The sequence below is a fragment of the Myotis myotis genome, unplaced genomic scaffold (genome assembly GCF_014108235.1).
Source record: "Myotis myotis isolate mMyoMyo1 unplaced genomic scaffold, mMyoMyo1.p scaffold_m19_p_1, whole genome shotgun sequence".
NCBI lineage: Eukaryota > Metazoa > Chordata > Mammalia > Chiroptera > Vespertilionidae > Myotis > Myotis myotis.
Genome location: NW_023416313.1, coordinates 217,318,711 through 217,339,057, shown reverse-complemented (window position 1 = coordinate 217,339,057; position 20,347 = coordinate 217,318,711). Strand labels below are relative to the sequence as shown.

Here is a 20,347-nt window from a genome sequence, read left to right as displayed (position 1 = left end):
TCACCCCTAACCACCTCTGCCTCGGACCCACCACAATGGCTTTGTCTGGAAGGACAGCTGGAAGATCTTCCGGTCTAATTAGCATATTACCCTTTTATTGGTATACATAGTATAGATGCCTGGTGCGCAGGTGGGGGGTGGCTAGTCTGCCCTGAAGTGGGTCACAGATCAGGGTGGTGGTCCCCTTGGGGGGGCAGGGCCAGCCTGGGCGAGGGGCTGAGGGCTGTTTGGGGTCAGTGTGCAGACCAACCAAGCCTCTGGCTTTGTCCCGAAGGTCTCTCGGTCTAATTAGCATATTACTCTTATTTTATTAGTATAGATACTCAGGTTCAATGATTTCAATACACGATGGGAATTACTTAACTTCATCAAATACCTGAAATTTTGAACGTATTTGATGTCTTCAATATAAACTATCATCAGTGGAGCATTTAAAACGAGCAATGCTGTTCATGTTGCTGAAGTTAAGTTCGCACATTGGTTCCGATGGGACTTGCACGCAGATCTGCAGAGACCTGGTGTCTAATGGATAAATGACTGGAGAGCCCCTCGCACCCTAGGGGCGTGACCCATTCTGGGCCCCAGGCGGATGCTGATGTCACCGCAGACCTGAAGCCTCCTGGACACGTGTGCAGAGAGCTCCTCGCTCTGAGCCCGAGGCTCCGTGATGAGGCCCCGCAGCGTGTCCTTACCACCGCGGGGAAGGCTGACGGGGGAAGCGGACAATGACCTCCGGTGCCCCGTCCAGCGGACGCCTGACCTGCTGCCGGCGGTCGGGGACATTCTGTCTGAGCCCAAGCCCTTTGCCTGAGGAGGATCCCGGTCCGTCACAGGAGGACTTGGGCCCAGGAAAGCCCTGGGACAGCGCCCTGAGCTGGGGCCACACAGGGCAGAGGCAGGCGCGGGGCTCCATCACCCTCTGCAGGGAGGGCGGGCGGCCTGGGAGGGGGCGTCTTTCTCAGAAACAAACCCCGACTCGGAAGGCGGCGCCCGGAGCCGCTGGTGCAGGCAGTACAGGGAGACCGACGCCCGGCGGCCCCGGGGCCTGAGCCGGGCCGGCCCCCAACCCGCGCCCCGCGGCCCCCACGTCCCATCTTCCCCGCAGAAGCTGACAGACTCCCCGCAGGAGCACGTCCCCCGCGGGGCTGCCCTCCGAGGCCGCCTGCCGGGCTCCTCCCCGCAGGGTCAGCCGCCCCAGGGCCCCGCCCGCCGCCACAGGCCCAGGTCCGCCCCGAGGTCCCCAGGGTCCCGTGCTGCCAGCAGCTACTCTTGCCAGACATTCTGATGCCCCGGGACCTCGCCATCTTCCCCAGGCGCCTCGCTGACTTCCTGCAGGGGCGGGACTTCCGGGCGGCGCGCGGCGCTCCGTGTGGGGCGGGGTGTCCCCTGCTGGCGGGAGGCGGCAGTGCAGGGAACCGCGCAGCTGCCAAGTTTCCCCTCTCCAGCCCAGTTGTAAGGGAGTGGGTGGTGCATGCAGAAGTGCGCCCCCACTTCTTCCTGGAAAGCCTGGTGCAGAGGCCTCTGTACGCCCTGCTCGAAAGGGGCTGTACTTGTCGCAGGCGTGCATCTTTTTTTTTTTTTTTAATATATTTTATTGATTTTTTACAGAGAGGAAGGGAGAATGATAGAGTTAGAAACATCGATCAGCTGCCTCCTGCACAGCCCCTACTGGGTATGTGCCCACAACCAAGGTACATGCCCTTGACCGGAATTGAACCGGGGACTGTTGAGTTCGCAGGCCGAGGCGCTATCCCCTGAGCCAAACCGGTTAGGGCTGCAGGCGAGCACCTTTGACACGTGCACGGGGGAGAGAACATGCCCACAGGGAAATGTGTCCTGGTGCCTGGGTCTGCATTTACCAGTATTTACGGGAAATTTCTACTCAGCTTGCTGTTCTGAGACTGCTGTTTCCACTCAACCCCGGGCCTCGATGTCTCCGTGTGCCCTGTGATCCCTGTCCTGAGGTGTGTTCTGCAGTGTCCCCACATCCATGCGGATGGGACACAGTGACCGTGGCCTTATTTGGGAATAGGGCCTTTGCAGTTGTAATCAAGTTCAGAGGAGGCCTTGGGTCTTGGATGGCTGGCCCCTTATTGCAGTGACAGGTGTCCTTGTAAAAGGGAAATTAGACTCACTGGCAGAGAGAAGGTCATATGACTTGGGCGCAGAGATGGGTGGGCGGATGGGGCTCCCAGCCCGGGAACCGAGGACAGCTGGCTCCACCCGAAGCTGGGAGAGGTTTTCCCTGCAGCCCCAGGAGGACCAGCCTTGCCCTCTCCCTGATCCCGGGGCTGAGAGTCTCACAGGCAGCGTGGAGAGCTCCGGTCCCTGCCCACCTGCCCGGTCACTGTCTCCTGAGCTCCTGGAGAGAAGCCACAGGAGAGGAAGGGACTCCCGGCTGGGGCTGAGGAGCAGGAGGAGGGGGTGCCTGGGGCACTGGCTCATCCCTGCCTCCCTGGGCACCTACCATCCTGTGCCCTGACCTGTGGACCTGGGTTTATATCTGCCCAGAGGGCCTGAGAACAGGTGTGCAGGGCTGTGCAAGGGAGACTCAAGAGCAGACATGACAATGCTCCTCTTAGGTCTGTCCCACCTCCTCCAGTGCTGCATATACTCAGCACCCTCACTACCCCCACCCAAGTCTCTACAGGGTCTCCCTCCTGTCTTACACCCTGGAGCCCATGCCTGTCTCTCATTCAATCATTTCTCTGGTGCTAATTGGGAAGAGGGAGTCAGTCACCCTTTTTGTCACCACAGGAACCAAATGAAGTGAATCCATTTATTCCCACGGAGTGCTGACAAGGGCTCTGGCACAGAGGAGCTGCTCAGTGAATGAATGCCAGCGCCCTCCGCAGGCACTCAGGGCAGTTGGTGGACAGAAAGTTCTGTTTCTCTGGACCTGGTGAAAGGGCTGGTTGCAAACATGAAAGATTCCATGAATGACACAGGGGCTGACGGGTGGGCAACAGGGCAAGTGGTAGAACTAGGGTGCTGGTGTGCGCGCATGTGTGCATGAGTGTGTGTTTGTGTGTGTGTGTGTATTTTGAAGACGTGCCAGTGTTTCACAGGTTATCATCCTAGAAATAGCTTAGGGAAAATGTATAAATGTATTTTTTAATGAACAGATAACGTCAAATTTCCAACCCTCCTCTGTGCCAGCTCACACTGAAATTGAGATTGAGCACCTGTTCCCCACACCGCCTCCTTCATTGACTCCTTCCTGGGTTTTCATCCTTGACCATCTGGTAGGTGGAAGGTCACCATGGAGATGCCCTGTGAGAGGGGAAAGGATACGGGGGGACCCCAGACTGCAAGGTCACCCAACCCTCTTCTTCAGCTCCCTCCAGCCAGCCACCCAGCCACACCCAGCTGTCTTCCCCGGCCCTTACCCCCCTGAGCCTGCTGAGAACATTCGGGCAGACCTTGGGGGCCGCCCAGTCTCTTCTCCCATCCTTGTGACCATGGTCCTGCAGCTCCTCCTGCGGGTCCTCTTTGGTGCACGCGCTGGCAGAGGGCTCACTCTCACCCTCGCAGGCCCCTGCCATTCAGCCCACCCTACCAGGCAGTGGCCCTGGCTGAGCTGCAGCAGCCTGTGCTGCTGGTGAGAGCCCATGGGTGTGTCCAGGGGCTTCAGAGGCCACGTGTTACACACAGACATGGCTAACAATTAACTTATATGAACTTGGGATTCAATAAATTATATTAAAAGCAAAGGTAATACCCCGGCCGGTGTGCTCAGTGGGTGGGGCATGGATTGTCCTGTGCACTGAAAGGTCACCGGTTCCGTTCCCAGTGAGGCAGAAGCCCGGGTTGCATGTTTGATCCCTGGTAGAGGTGTGTGTGGGTCACAAGTGATCAATGTCTCTCTCTCTCATCTCTCTCTCTCCTTCTCTCCCCATTCCCCTTTTTAAAATAAGTGAAAACATTTTAAATAAACAAAGCTAATAAATACTCCAAACTTGCCCCTTGTAATTGTTTTCCTGTTACCTATGCTCTTGGGTTATTCATACCTATGGTACCTGCGTGGAGGTGATATTATAGAACAGGCGGCACCGCACCTCTAGTCCCATCTTGGTGCGTAGGGACTCCAGGTTGGCAGCTTGAAATCAGCTGTAGTGAAAATATTGACACCGAGGAAATTGGCAAATGTTACCAAATCAGGGCTTGATTTGTTTTCTTCAGTGTCTACTCTCTCTAGACTTGAGAAAGTGATGAAGGAAATGTTCATAGTAAAGATTAAAACTAAAACTGTGTTTGGTGAATATTATGGTATGTAAATTGTATCTTTTTTTTTTTTTATTAATTATGTAGGCATTACAATGCAAATACATTACAAGAATTAAGGAACTGCCCTAGCCGGTTTTGCTCAGTGGATAGAGCGTCGGCCTGTAGACCAAAGGGTCCTGGGTTTGATTCTGGTCAAGGGCATGTACCTTGGTTGCAGGCTCCTCCAGCCTGGGCCCTATAATTGAGGTCCTATGGGTGGACCTAATCCAATAGGACTGGGTCCTTATTAGGAGAGGAAAAGACACCAGGGGCCCGTGCACCGAGGAGAGGCTGCGTGAGGACGCAGCGAGAAGGCCGTGGTCTGTGAGCCAAGGAGGAACCGATTCTGCCAACGGCTTAATGTAGACTTCCAGCGCCAGTGAGAAAACCAGTTTCTGTTATCGAAGCGGCCATCTGTGGTGTTCTGTTATGGCAGCCCGAGCAGACGAACACCCCCTTTCTTTGAGCCTGCACGTCCTCATCCATAATAGCTCCCTCAAGGGGCTGTGTGCAGATTCAGTGAAATAATGCAGGCGAATTGCTGACAGCACCAGGCCCACCGATGGCTCCGCATGCGCCACGGCCCTGTCCCGTGGCCCTGGATCAGGCCCCACACCTGAGGCTGTCCCCTCACACCTCCCTTGGGGCAGAGGCATCCGGATGACAGGGGGTCCAGGTGGCCCCGCCCCTCCTCCTCTGGCCTCTCATGATGGGTGGGCCTCAGCATTGGCCTCAGGATGGTGGGCCTTGGTGCACACCCAGGCATACACTGTACACACACACACACACACACCCTGTTCTGCCAGTGGCCCCTCAGTCCTGCTCACTGGCTGGCTCTGTACCCTTACTTGGGAGCTTAACATAATCCCCCCAGGGCTGGGCTTGTGCCCAATCCACCCTCTGAATTCCGCCCCACACCAAGCTGAGGCCCGACCTGGGCAAGAGGGTGTTTGGGTCATGGGCCCCCGTGACCTTCTCCGCCAGTCTCAGGTCTTGTTGGAGGCAGTGGGCGCCTCGCCTTACAGCTGGGGTCACGAGGCTGCGAAGGCAGCTCAGCTCAGGGCTGTGGGGCAACTGGAAGCTCAGGAAAGAGGGGAGGGTCTGAAAGGGGGAGGGGGCAACCTGGGCCCCTGGCTGGCTGCCCTCAGCTCTGGGTTTGCGTTTTCTCATGTCTGCTACACCGAACCCCAGCCTGGGAAGTCCTCCAGGGCTGGCTGCATCTGGCCGGAGCACGGCCCACAGCTCACACGGGGCTGGCCCGGAGCCAGAGGCCTACAGGTGTCTGACTGGCTGGGTGAGCTGGTTGGTGCCCAGGAGTTTAATTCAGGTGGGTTTGGCTGACCCCCTTGGGGCAACCTGCTCATTGCTATCCACGTGAGCTTTGTTTTGTTCTCTGCTGTTTCCCAGGGCCTGACAGAGCAGGCACTCTACAAATACATATTTTTAATTAATGCGGAGGACACCCATGAATGGTCCAAACCTGGTGGAGAAAGCAGATGAATCAACAGACAACTGCACTCTGATGGGATCTCTCTTGTGAGAGAGATGAGCCCAGGGGGCTGTGGGAACGTGGACAAGGTCTATCTGGCCAGTCTAAGAAATCAGAGAAGCCTTCCTGGAGGAGGTGGGCTTTGAAGACTGACTAGGAGTTTGACCAGGCAAAGACTTTAGGGAATGGGATTTCTGGGATAGGTAGCAGAAGCAGGAAGGTAAGAGACCATTTGGAAAGCAATCCAGAGTTGGGAATGATGGGAACCAAGGATGGTGAGGAGGCAGGAGACGACCGGGCTGAGGGGAACACAGAGGCCAGAGCTCTGAGGGCTGAGGCTACATGGCAAATTCTTAAAAGATAGGGCCCTCGGTGGAAAGGAGGGAGTCTTCTGAACCCCTCCCGGGGAGGGAGTTAGGCTATTAATGGGCTGCCTGGCCGGCTTGAGCAGAGTCCCAGCCCCTTGAGAAAATGAGATACCATTTTCAAAAGGGCTTTTATTAAACTGTCCCCACACAGTGCCTCTTGCCACAATGGCCACAGCCCTGGTGTCTGCCAGGGGAAGGGCCCTGTCAGTGATCCTGTGTGGCCGAGGCTGGCCTCGTCCCTGGAGCAGACGAGCTGCCCTTGTTTGGGGTCCCGGTGCATGTCTGGCTGCTTCTGGAGGCGCTCAGGAGCTGCAGGAGAGACTGTGGGTGCTGGTGGCCGAGGGCAGGCTCTGGTGCAGGGAGGGGGGCCTGTCTCTTCAGCACATACCCTGAGAGATACTCTTAAGATCCTGGGCCTCCAATATACCCCAGAGGGAATACTTCAGATTGGATGATGGCGCGGGAAGGCAGGGCCTGTGTGTGAACAGGCCCGTCTTGAGCTCTTTTTGCTGCAGCTGGCTGGGGAGCCCCTTCTCTCTCTGAGCCTCAGTTTCCCTTTCTAACAGGTAACCTGGCCTCCCAGTGCTATGACTCTGCCTCAGGAAGCATGCTTGGCCACTGCTGCTTGTCATGTTCACAGCTGTCCTGCCACGCGGGCCTCGGCATGCTCAGTGGGTTGCAAGCATGTGTGACAGACGGGCATCCATGTTGGGTGTGTGTGTGTGTGTGGTCAGATGTGGGCTCCTGCATGTATGAGGAGGTCCAGCTGAGTGTGCGCATGGGGCGTGAGCGAGTGTGACCCCAGTGTGCCCACTTCTCCGCCCAGCCAGTCTCAGGAAACACTGCCACCGAGGGGGCTGCCATGGCCCGGGCCTCACAGGAAGTTGGGCTCCCGCACCACGAGGCAGGGCGGGTCCCCGCTGCCCCCGCCGTCCAGGGGCCGGTACACGAAGTGGAAGTCGCGCTTGGGCTCGCTCCGCAGCAGGTAGCCCTTGATGTGGTGCGGCAGCGCCTCGTCCGCCAGCTGGAAGCAGCGCCCGTCTACCAGCACGAAGAGCCGGTGGTCCTGCGGCTGCACCACCTCGAACTTCTCCGCGCACTGAGCGCACAGCGCCGTGGCCAGCGTGTCCGCCCGCGACGCCAGCGTCCGTGACTGCTGCTCGGGCTCCAGGTAAGACACGCAGATGAAGTCCTGCGGGGTGAGACGGAGTGGGTTGGTCACCAGCCGTCCACGCGCATCCTGTCTCCCACCCCCACCCCCATCCCCACGCTGAGTGGCCTTGGGCGAGACCTTTTCCCTCTCTGGGTCCCAGACTCCTCTCCATAGAGAGAAGGGATGGTAGGACGGACGTGAGGCTGAAGTCAGGGTACCCGTGGCTGACCCTGCTGTGTCACCTAAGGCAAGGTGCTCTGCACCCCGCCTCTCCGCGGGGATGACCGTGCAGGGTGAGTCAGTGGCTTGGTCTTGGCACTGAGGAGGGAGCTCGCCCCTTGGCGGCCAGTACACGGGCTCGCCATCATGTATGTATTCATTTGTCACTTCCTCATCATTTCAGCAGTCCTTCTGCACCCCAGGGGCAATGCAGGGCAGAGAGGGCGGCATACATAAAACTGGAGGCAGATCCCAGCCCCAACAGCCCATGGTCCAGCTGGGACTGCTAAGGCAGGCGGAACAGTTCAGGCCTTAGGGCTGGAAGAGCCTGGGGTGGGGACACACTGGAGACAGGGAGGTGGGGGGCGGGGGGGGGGGGGCCAGGAACTGGAGGGAAGGAAGAGGCTTGGTGGAAGGGGGAGGGGAGCTGGGCCTGAAAGGTGGAGAGTTTAGGCCAGGGGGAGAGGGGCAGGGCAGGGTGAGGCGATGCTTCTGCATGTGGCTGGGGATGGGGGCATGGATGGGAGCATGCATAGGCGCATGGACACACACACACACACACACACACACACACAGCATTGGCACCTACACCTCCCCCCACCAGCCTGGGAGGGAGGACCCTATGGTGGAAGGATGGGCTCTCCAGTCCCTGCTCCCACTCACTGTGTGACCCTGACCTCTCGGAGCCTCCATTTCCTCAACTGTAAAGTGGGAAAACACCAGCCCTTTTCAGTTTACACCATGGCTGCGAGGGAGGCCTCTTTCCCAAGCACCCAGGGGGCAGGTGGGAAGGGGTATGTGCGGGACTGTCCCTTGTGGAAGGACGGTGACAGGGGTGCATACCAGGCGCCAGGGCCTGTGTCAAGAGTGTCACTGGGATCGCCCTTTCATCCCGGATGGGAAGCCCAGCTCACTCCTCCCATGGCAGTGGGGATGGTGTGTGGTATGGTCTCCCCATGGCAGTGGGGATGGTGCGTGGGTACACCCTCCTCCCATGGCAGTGGGGATGGTGTGTGGGTACAGCCTCCTCCCATAGCAGTGGGGATGGTGTGGGGCCTGGTCTCTTCCCGTGGCAGTGGAGATGGTGTGTGGGTACAGCCTCCTCCCATGAAAGTGGAGATGGTGTGTGGGTGTGGTCTCCCCATGGCAGTGGGGATGGTGTGTGGGTGTGGTCTCCCCATGGCAGTGGGGATGGTGTGTGGGTGTGGTCTCCCCATGGCAGTGGGGATGGTGTGTGGGTGTGGTCTCCCCATGGCAGTGGGGATGGTGTGTGGGTGTGGTCTCCCCATGGCAGTGGGTGTGGTGTGTGGCCTGGTCTCCCCATGGCAGTGGGGATGGTGTGTTATCCTGGTCTCCTCTCATGGCAGTGGGGATGGTTGTGGGTACAGTCTCCTCCCATGGCAGTGGGGATGGTGTCTGGGACCTGGTCTCCTCCCATCCGCTGTCCCAGGCGTCACCTGCACGGAGGAGCGGGAGGCGCGGGCCTTGTTGAGCGTGCGCCGGCGCTCCCAGCGGTGGATGGAGTCCTGCACCTCCACGCTCAGCTGCCTGGTCACCGTGATCTTGTCGTAGTTCTTGATGTGCTCCAGCGCCCCATAGGTGGTGGTCAGATAGTAGGAACCTGCGGAGACAAGGGTGTGCCAGTTGACTAGGGCCGCCTGGGCCCACCCACAAAGGGAGCCCCTCACTTTAGAGAGGGGGGAGGACTTTCGTGGGGTTCCCTCCCACTTACCCGGCCTCTCCCCCAGCCCTTTAGGTATCGGGACAATGATTTTTGATGTGAAACTGATTCTCCTAGTGACCCACCCAAACTCCATCTCCTCATTCTTCCTTACTAACTGACCTTTACGTTTCTGAGGGAAGTAACAATCCGTAGAAAATGCTTACTGCCCTGACTCCCTTGCAACTCGGGGTAGAGGGCAGGAGACCCCGTTCTGGCTATTTAGATGTAAGTGGAAGTCCCTGGGTGGGGCAGACTCTGGGTTGGTGAGCACACAATACAGATGATGTATTAGAGACTTGTACACCTGAAGCCTATATAATTTTATTAACCAATGTCACCCCAATAAATTCAATTCAAAAGAAAGAAAAGTAGCTTCTAATAATATATATATATATATATATATATATATATATACACACATATACATACACTAGAGGCTTGGTGCATGAAATTCGTGAACTCAGGGGGGGTCTCTCAGCCTGGCCTGCGCTCTCTCACAGTCCGGGAGCCCTTGGGGGATGTCCAACCGATGGCTTAGGCCTGGGGGGAGCAGGCCTAAGCTCGCAGTCAGACATCCTTAGTGCTGCCACTGCTGCTGCACTTGACAGCCGTGAGCCCGGCTCAGGGCTTCTGGCTGAGCGGTGCTCCCCCTGTGGGAGTGGGCTGACCACCAGGGGGTTGCTCCTTCATTGAGTGTCTGCCCCCTCGTGGTCAGTGTGTAACACAGTAATCCGTTGTTCTGCCGTTCGGTTGATTTGCATATTAGCCTTTTATTATATAAGATATAAAAAGAAGGAGACTCAGTTGATATGTCCCTTTGGGTTTTGCCCATTCCCTTCTTCCGGCCTGGAACACAGACGTAAGCCCCGAGGCATAGCAGCTGTTTTGTGACCAGAAGTGAGAGGCACATAGACAAAGGCTCACACCCTAAGAACAAGGGAAAGACCTGGGTCCACGCTTTCCTGATGGCAAGGCTGAAAACCGCCATCATGATTAGTTGCATACTCCATGACTTCTATGTGCAAGAGACATACAGCCCTTCACTCCGATTTAAACCATTATTAGGTGCATCGTGAGTTATTTGCAGCTTAGAGCATCCCTAACTTCCACCGGATGCAGCTACATTTACCTACAAACTCTACAGCCAACATGAGAGAAGGCCACGCCCTGGCTGGGTTTGGTGGAGGTTATAATAAGGGGTTTATGGCCACAGGATCACACACCCTGTCATGGTAGGAAAGACACATTAAAAAAAAGTGTGCCAAGGCCTGTGTAGAGCTTGGCCTGGTGTCCCTTGTCCGAGAAGGGCCATGAGCCACTCATGGTCTCCTTTCTCAGTGAAGCAGGAAGCCTGCGCGTGACCGGAGGCCTTTCCTGGTGCCTCCAGCCCTGCTGCCCGGGAGTCCCTGTCCTCTAGTTGGCGCGCCTCGATGGTCCTGTTTCCCATCCGTGATCGCGTCTCCCTGGCTGGGACCTCAGTGCCGTGGGCTGATGGAGAACACAGATCGGGAGGCAGAGCAGGATCTAGGTCTCTGCCCTGTGATCTCAGGTGAGTTAGTGTCCACTCTACACCTGTTTCCTCATCTGCACATCCCATAATATCCACGTGAAAAGTAAATGAGATGATATACTAGTGCGTACAGTGCTTAGTAATGAGTGATGCACAGAGGGGAGGCGACCTAAGGGAGGTGCTCTGGGGTTCTCACCCTCGCAGGAGAAGGGGAAGGACCCCCAATCCTGCAGCCACTCCTCTTGCTCATGTCCTGTTTTTTTTCACAGCCCAGGAGACCCTCCAGGCCACTTCCCTTTGACCAGAGGCCATGCAGTGCCACCGAGGGCCAGTAGGTGGCAGGTGATGCCAACCACAGTGAGGTTTGGAGCTGGTTCTCTTTGGGGAGAAAGTGTTGCCTGTTGAGGGGTAAACTCACTGCCCCTATTAAGAGCATGGCCAGCTGTCAGCCAGCGTGGAGAGTGGACGTGGTGGATGAGTCCATGCGGCTGCTTCTGGGAGCGGTTTGGAGTCTGAGCTGGCTCCAGCCAGGCACCCCGCAGCTACCTGGGTCTCCTATCCATCCCATGGTGGCAGGATGGTGGGAGCTGCAGGGAGGAGCTCTCAGGGGGCTGGGGTCCCATCAGCCTAAGGCGTAGGACCTCTCCACTTCTCATCTCCCCAGCCTGATCTACCCTGACCTCTCACACCCAATAGATAGGCTCGCTGCAGAGAAAATGGGACCCCATCACTTGTCCTTTGCCAAACTACAGCAGGTGGAACAGCAGGCGGAACACGAAGGTCCCACAGTGCACAGACTCCGGAGCCCAGCTTGCGGGCTTTTTGTTGAACGCAGAACCGTGTGTTACTATGAACCGTGAAACACGAGAAGGCAGAGCCCAGCTCCACCGCTCCTTCTGCCCACGGCTATCTCTGCAGAACACAAAACTGCCCAGACAAGTGGAAAACCCCAAATCCAGCCCAGTGCCTTCACTTTCCTGAGCCAGAGAGGTTAAACCACTCGCCCCAGGTCTCCAGCCAATCAGAGGCAGAACCGGGACTGAAATCCAGCCCTCAAACCGCTAGTTTTACTGCATCTTGTGCTACTTCTCCTCTTAGGTTCTAGCAACTGAAGTGCTCATGACTGGGGACTCCCCGAGGGCGCCTGTGTCCAGGCATCTCTGAGTTCCGTGAGGACCCAGGGCAGGGACTGTCGGCACCCTCTTTACCTGCGCTCGGGGGCTTTGGCGATGGAGCACCCTGGGCACCACCGCCCAGCTAGGACGTGAGGGTGAAGCCGGGGAAATACAGTGTCTGTTCCTCGTCCTTGGGCCCAGATACTTCCAGATGGGGATGACAGCTGGCAGACTTGAAGGGTGGGAGCCCCTGCCCAAGCTGGGGATCCCCAAGTCATCTCACAACAGGAGGCTAATAGCTGTTGAGGCCTGGCCTGGGTGCTGCGACCTCCCGCCCTGGCTATAGGCCTAGGAACACGGATGCAGGGAGGCACCCATGCCAGCCATCCCACCTCCTGCTGTGTGCAGCATGGTGTGACATTGTCCTCTGGCCCCCACGGGCAGGGTCTGACGCTGCTGCTGTGTGTGTGTGTTGGGGGGCAGGGGGGGGGGCGCTGCTGGGAGGGGCAAGTGTAGCAGCCTGGCTAGGTCTGTCCCACTTAATTTTATTCCAGCAAACACCCCGTGGATTCCTTCGAAATCCCCTCACAGGGCCAGAAGTGGGGTGAGGGTCTCTGGCTACTTAAGTCTGAAAGAGGGCAGACTGCAGGGGATTGAGGCAGCCTTGGGTCAGAAACTATAAAGCATTTAAGGCCTTTCTGTATTTATTCGTACTTTCGTTTTTCTCAGGAACACACTGTCGCCCATAACAGACCAGTGTTCCTGCCTGAAGGATATCACCTTTTCCACCGGAACCCCGTAAGCTTCAGGAACAGGAAGAAGGACCCAGGAGGCCATGGCAGGATGGGGGTGGGGGTGCAGGTCCATAAGGAGAGAGTATTTGGGCCAAGGATGTCCCTGTCCTGTCCCTGCTCAGCCCCTGTGCCTGTCTTGGAGCCCCATTTAGGAGTCCTGGTGGCCAGGGCAGGCTGGTCACTGCCGGAGAGTGAGCCAGTGCTGAGACCACCCACAGAGCCTCTCGGCCTCACACCATCCTTTGTCTCCAAGACTCGGTAACAGCCCTGTGGGTTTGGGGGTCAATCCTTTCACAGGGTTTGTAAATGATTTGTTCCCAGGAAGATGAGCAACATATGCTCACTGTGGAAAATTTGGAAAACAGAAAAAAAGTAACGAGAAGATTCTCTGTGCTCAGCGACTCCCTAGGCCATCTGAGCCCTGTCCTGCCCGACCATCCTATCCCACCAGCCTTCTTCCTGTCTTCTCAACATCCACTAGATGTGACAGAACAGAAAAAGGCATTCATGCATTTTCATGAGACTATCAGTCTCACCAGTCTTGCTTGCACTGCAACCCAAGTGCCTGGCAGGGGCCCTAAGCACACAGTAAGGGCTCATTGAGTAGCTGCTATCAGTGGTTCTCAACCTGTGGGTCACGACCCCTGAAAATACATTCTGCATATCAGATATTTACATTACGATTCATAACAGTAGCAAAATTACAGTTATGAAGTAGCAACGAAAATAATTTTATGGTTGGGGGTCATCACAACATGAGGAACTGTATTAAAGGGTCGCGGCATTAGGAAGGTTGAGAACCATTGTTAGATGAACAGATGAATGGGTGGATGGATGGATGGATGGATGAGGAGATGGGTGGGTAGGTATCTGGGTAGATAGATGGATGGGTGGGTAGATGGATAGATGGGTGGATGGATGGATGGGTTGGTGGATGGATGGATGGGTGGATAGATGGGTGGATGCGTGTGTGGGTAGATGGGTAGGTAGGTATCTGGGTAGATAGATAGAAGGGTGGGTAGATGGATAGATGGGTCGATGGATGGACAGGTGGGTGGATGGGTGTGTGGCATGGATAGATGGGAGAGTAGATGGGTGAGTGGGTGGATAGATGGGTGGATGGATGTGTGGGTAAATGGGTAGGTAGTTATCTAGGCAGATAGATGGATGGGTGGGTAGAAGGATAGATGGGTTGATGGATGAATAGATGGGTGGATAGGTGGGTGGGTGGATGGGTGGTGCATGGATAGATGGGTGGGTGGATGGGGGTGGGTGGATAGATGGGTAGGTAGGTATCTGGGTAGATAGATAGAAGGGTGGGTAGATGGATAGATGGGAGAGTAGATGGGTGAGTGGGTGGATAGATGGGTGGATGGATGTGTGGTAAATGGGTCAGTAGTTATCTAGGCAGATGGATGGGTGGGTAGAAGGATAGATGGGTTGATGGATGGATAGATGGGTGGGTGGATGGGTGAGTGGGTGGATAGATGGGTGGGTGGATGGGTGGATGGATGTACTGGGTGGCTGATAATCACTGCTGAAGAGGCCTGGCTTCTACTGAATTCCTACACCCTCTGGGAGACAGGTCATTCCAACTGCAGGAAGTTTTAACTATGGAGGAGAGAAAAATAGATCTAGTGGTCCCAGGGCACAAACCAAAGGCACATGTGACAGTAAACGTCATGCTTTCCACGCTCCTCTGACCTTCCAAGAAATCACAGAAGCTGTAGCTCAGAGACCCATGGTTGCTAAAAATGCAAACAGATGCAAAGAGGGTCGGTTTAGCATAAAACCACAAAGCCCAAAGGGGCCACTTGGGGCCTGAGAGCCTTGTTTCATCTTCGAGGCGGATGTCTTAGAGGACAATTCGGGGTCCCTCAGAGCCGATACCTGGGCAGGCTGCACCTCTGGGATTCTTGGTGGAGGCGTGGCTGAGGCTGAGTGGGTGGGAGGAATGGGAGGGAAGGAAGAAAGGGGAAGGAAAACTGAGGGGGGTGGAGCAGACCACAGCCCTGCCATTTACTCATAGCCTTAACCTCCACCCACTGAGGACCTGGCCCAGGGCTGGCTGAGCAGGGGGCTGAGAGCCCACAGGGCCACCCCAGCCTGAGAAATGACCATCGTTCCCTGCTCAGAAGCCCCATGGACACTGCAGCCTTCTCTTTTACACTACTAGCAACTGCTGTTCCCCCTTCTATTTTCTTGTTAATCCTCACCAGAGGATATTTTTTCCATTGATCTTTAGAAAGTGGAAGGGAGGGGTAGAGACAGAGAGAGAGAAACATCCATGTGAGAGAAACACATTGATTGGTTGCCTCCCGCACGTGCCTGGACCAGGGCCGGGGATCGAGCCTGCAACTGAGGTATGTGCCCTTCATCAAAATCAAACCCGAGACCCTTCAGTCTTTGGGCTGACGCTCTAACCATTGAGCAAAACCAGCTAGGGCCGTTCCCCATTCTTTATCTGGCTGGTTCCTATTCAATCTCCCATGCTCCGCTGAGGTGTGACCTTCTCCAGGAAGCCTTCTCTGACTGCACAGCCTGAGTAAACAAGCTCCCATACCCTCTAGGCTTCTCACCATTTCAGCATATGTCAAGCAGCAGTGACATGGTCCCTTGACTGGCCCAGTTCCCCTGCTAGTCTGTGAGCTCCACCAGCACAGGGTCTGTGTTGGGCTCTGTGCGGTGTCCCCAAAGCTCAGTGGAGTCTGACATCTAGGAGGTGCTCACTGGACTGCCCAGTGTACCCCCCCAGGGCTGGGTTGGGGGTGTGCAATAGGCCCCTGGGGCCCAGGGACCGCCCAAGAGTGACTCACCCTCCCCCAGCTGCAGGGCGGGGTCCATGAGCTCCATCATGTACTCCACGTTGAGAAGCATCTCCGTGAGGTTGCTGCGGGCCAGCACGTACATGAGCACGGGCAGGAAGTCGTCTGCCCCGTAGGGCTTCCCTGGGAGGAGGAAGGAGGCAGAAGGTGGTGAGTGAGAGGTTCTCCCTGTGAGCGGCCCCCTGCCCAGGGGAGGGGCCAGTGGTTTTCTGGGTAGCGGGTGGTCACTGCTGGAAGAGGAACCTTCCCGCTTTCTTATGACTCTCAGGACGGGGGTGACCCTGGAATCAGACTTCAGGGGGTGGCCTGTGACACAGTCCGGGCTTGGGAAGAAGGAACTGAGAAAGGTGCCCTCCGCTGGGGCGGGCAAGACCCAGGCCCTTCCTCTTTCCGGCTGTTCCCCTCAATGCCACTTGCTGCCTGACTGGCAGTCAAGTTCACACCACGCGTCTCCACGGGCCCACCCAGAAGCACCTGCCTGTCTGACGTTGATGTCTTCTGGGAAGGCTCCCTGCCCACCCCCCCTTTTAGGTATTTTTAAAAATTCTTTATTGTTGAAAGTATTACATATGTCTCCTTTCCCCCCCTATTCACCTCTCCCCAGCCGTTTCCACCCCCAGCACAGGCCCTCACCCCACTACTGTCTGTGTCCATGGGTTATGCTTATATGCATGCTTACAAGTCCTTTGGTTGATCTCTTACCCTCTCCCTCTCTCATCCCCCCACCCCCTGCCTTCCCTCTGAAACCACACATCTCCCTCCATCTGCAAAACAGAAAGCCCTCCCTCAATCAATGCTATCAGGTAGCAATTCCACTATTCCACATTCATTCCTTGGGCTGAAGTGGCGCCCTTTGCAGAGGGTTTCCTTTAAAATGTACACGCCTCCAAAAGGGAGTGCTCCTCCCTGCTGCTTATGCGGGAGATGTTCACAGGGCGCGAGCCTCTCCGCAGGAACAGAGGCCTTGGGGAAGAGAAGCGGCTGGAAGGGGGGGGCCTTCCCAGTTGGGCTCTGAAGACTGACCATAAGGCAACACAAAAATCAGAGGTGGGACCCGGAGGGCAAGGATTCCTCCTGGAGCTCCCCGTTGGTCTCTTAGCCTGAATACAGGTGCCCTGGGGACCAGGACCACTTGGCGGGGCAGCTTTGCACAGTGAGGAACGGCCACTGGGCTCCCCAATTCCCTTCTCGCCTCCTCTCACTAAAGGGCTCAGACAAAGGCCTCCAGACTCAGAGCTACCAGGCCTGGGCATGGCCCCAGAGGATCATCCAGGGCTGCTGCCCGCTGTGTCTGGTGGGAGATGAATAATCAGTTCAAATACACACCAGGCAATCTACAGTTCTCTCAAAAAGGTAGTTCTACTTGGCATGTTTTACCAAAGGTTTAGGTGACCCATAAGGAAATACATGATAAAACAGTAAAAATCTACAATAAAAATGTAAACATCAGGACAAACATAAATTACAAGAGTAATTGTGCATCAGAGGAAAAAGCAAAGACACGCATAAGCAAGAAGTCACACAACTGCTCCTTTGGAGCCACCAACCTGGCTTTTGAGTTTCCTGGTGGCCAAAGTGAAAAGGGAAACACAATCAGCTACATTCTTCTCAGTGTCCCTGAGAAAATACACCTGTTTCTTGGGGGGGGGGGGGCGGTTAGGGGGGCAGGGAAACCAAGTTATTTTTCTAAGCCTGAGGACAAAAATGAAATGTTCACATGTGGCTTCATTTAGGGCAGTGGTTTTCAACCTTCCTAATGCCGTGACCCGCTAATACAGTTCCTCATGTTGTGGTGACCCCCAACCATAAAATTATTTTCGTTGCTACTCACAACTGTAATTTTGCTACTGTTATGAATCATAATGTAAATATCTGATATGCAGGATGTATTGTCATTGTTACAAGTTGAACATAATTAAAGCATAGTGATTAATCACAAAAACAATATGTAATTATATATGTGTTTTCCGATGGTCTTAGGCGACCCCTGTGAAAGGGTCGTTCGACCCCCAAAGGGTTGCGACCCACAGGTTGAGAACTTCTGATTTAGGGGGACATGGTTGTGGGTTCCCATAGCACATGTGAGGACAGGTTTCAATTAGTGATTCATTTCGTTGCCTCAAGGCACGCACCTCCAGGGAGGAAAGCAAATTTCCCAGTTGACTGTGCGTGCGCACATCATTCCTCACAGCAATCACACAGAGTGGGTATTTTGTCCATCTTCCTGAAGAAGAGACTGAGGCTCAGAGACCTTAAGTGACTCTCCCTTGGCCACACACATTATGAAGTTGTGAGAGGGACAGTGAGTGGTGTAGAGCCAGGCCTCTGGCCGCAGGCCCAGGTTCAAATCCCAGCTCTCCCATTCACTAGCTGCAAACCCGGGGACGTTCCTGCCCTCCTCTAACCTGGGCAGAGAGGTTGGAGAATGAGGTGGAGATTTGAGAATTAAGTGAAACCATGTCAGCGGTCAGTGCTTTATTGGGCCATAGTGGGGCCTGTGGTAACAGGAACATGTGTGCTTCTACAGCTACTTATCAAAATATCCCCTCATATTTTGAACCCAAGTGGAAGAAGTTAATGAAAAAACACGACTGCATATCAAACCCTGGTTAAACATCTGCTTGCATGCCATTGTCAGCCCCCACAAACTCATACGAGCCCAGGAAGTCACCAGCTGATTGGAAATGACTGTTCCTGTTGTACAGTCACACGGGCCACAAAACAGACAACACCCTGCCTTTGCTTAAAAAGGTTGATGTTTTTGTTCATCGCAGATTTTTGTGCACTAATTTTTATTTTTTTAAATACTGAAACGATTACTCATCTTAACATTTGACCCAGTAATTCCACTCCCGGTTACACACCCGAGAGAAATGTTCACACACAGACTTGTACTCACACGGTCATAGCAACATCATTCATAAAAGCCCAAAGGCAGAAAACAGCAAAAATATTTATCGTCTGGTAAGCAAACAGACAAAATGTGGTCGATCCAGACAATGGGACACCCGCTGGCCATAAAAAGAACATATTACCGGTACATGCTCCGACACCGATGAGCCTTGAAATCATTATGCTACGCGAAAGGAGGAATCCCTGAAGACCACATGTTGCACGTATTTGTATGATTCCATTCATATGAAATGTCCAGGATCGGCAAATTCAGGGAGACAGAAGCGGACTAGTGGCTGCCAGGCACTGGGGGGAGGAGGAGATGGGGAGTGACTACTAAGGGGTACGGAGTTTCTTTCAAAGAAAGACAGGAGCTCAGTGTTGAATATCCCAGCCCCTCTGGGGATCGCACCCCGAGAAGCACGAACCAGCCCCGCCTCAGTGGGCTCTGCGTGGGCACGGGTGTCTCCATAGTTCCACTCATCCTGGTTTGCTTTCCAGAGAAAGGAGTGCCTGTGGCCTGCCTTCCTGGCCACGCTCAGTTTTTTCCCTTCTTTTTTCCTGGCCACACTCAGTTTTTACATCTGCAACATGGGGCCAGCAACACAGGCCCTGATGGTCTTTCAGGTTTTCAAGAGGACAAAATGAGGAAAATAATACGGACGTGATTTGCAACCCATAAAGTGCCATGGAAAGGTGAGCTCTTACCGACACCCATGTTTCGTTTTCTCGGGTGGCCCCAGTTTTCCTGCCTGTAAAATGAACAGGCTGAAGGGGCTGGTAACACAGCACTGACCAGCAGAGGCAGGCAGACCCGCAGCGAGTCCCAGCACACCGCTACCTAGCTGTGCGACCTTGGGCTCATGGCTTCACGTCTCTGAGCCTGCGTTTCCAGTCACCGGTGAACTGACACAGAGGACATGATATCCCAGGGGGTTTTGGTGAGAATCCCATGGGCCGCTTTCCACGGAGGGCTCCCACCAAGCTCCCTCGGAAGCACCCGCTAAAGACCATTCGCGATGCAGCTCGGTGCAGCGAGGCTCTCTGAAGATTTGTTCCAAGGCTCCCGCGCCCTCCCGGCGCAGAATCGGCCCCGGCGGGAGAAAGCCTTCCCATAAACCTTTAGGAGCCGGGACACGACTAATCGGTTCCCAGGGAAAGGCTGTTCTGTGCCCCAGGTTGTTTTTCATGGCGATAATGGAATGATGAGAATCCCGGCATCCAGGAGACTCGTTTCCTGTTTGAGTTATGAGTTAGGAACAAGGAGAGTCAGACAGCAGGAATGTGAGGCAAAGCCTGCCTGTGCCTTGGAATTCACTGGCGCTCACGTGTGGATTTGGGCTGACGGAATTTCTACTCCGGCTCCAAGAACATCGTCTTCTGGGGTGTTCTATGAATAACGCACCGCGGGATACAGTCAGGCACGCCATTTGCTTTCGAGCCGTGGTTCTCCAGCAGGGGGACTTATCCCTGAGGGGCCGTGTGGCAATATCTGGAGTCGCTTTTTTGGTTGTCACCACTAGAGTGATGGTCCCCCTGGTGTCGAGGCCAGGGATGCTGCTACATATCTTACGGTGCAAGGACAGCCCCCCACCATACAGAATTACTCAGCCTCCAACTGCCTCTAGTGCCAAGATGGGAAACCCTGCTGGAGGGACAGTGACTTTCAGCCAAAAGGTGGTCCAGCTTGGGCCCAGGTTTGAGGACTTAGAGACGGGGGTGGGGGGTGGGGAGGAGGAAGCTCTGTGCTCCGTGGGATTGGAGAGTCCTTTGCCCCTTTCTCTTTCTTCTCTTCTTGAGAATCTTGGCTGACCCAGTGCATCAGAGGCGGGCTTTGGGGCGCATCTCCGATTCCCACCATGGTGTATTCAGCCACCCACTGCAGGGGACTGCTGCATCTGTCCCTCCACCTACCCATGAGCAGCTCTCTGTCGCCCCAGTACGCAGAGCATGGCACAGTGCTGGGCATGGCACGGTGCTGGAGGAATGAATG

The 20,347-nt window shown here is 55.3% G+C and overlaps 1 protein-coding gene across 4 annotated transcripts in view; it reads right to left on the bottom strand.

Annotated features, from left to right (window-relative positions):
* Positions 1-6,232: 6,232 nt before the first annotated feature.
* RIN3 (Ras and Rab interactor 3) overlaps positions 6,233-20,347 on the bottom strand; it is a 111,471-nt gene continuing 97,356 nt past the window's right edge. For 2 of the 4 annotated variants that reach the window (XM_036315818.1, XM_036315837.1), the window contains exons 8-10: positions 15,454-15,585; positions 8,953-9,116; positions 6,233-7,315 (exon numbers count right to left, since the gene is read on the bottom strand). In XM_036315818.1, the coding sequence (XP_036171711.1) occupies positions 6,998-7,315; positions 8,953-9,116; positions 15,454-15,585 (614 nt within the window). In that variant the 3' untranslated portion in view covers positions 6,233-6,997. Of the gene's footprint in view, positions 7,316-8,952; positions 9,117-14,527; positions 14,575-15,453; positions 15,586-20,347 lie in introns of those variants that run through there. The other 2 variants (XM_036315845.1, XM_036315828.1) reach the window with 2 other exon arrangements.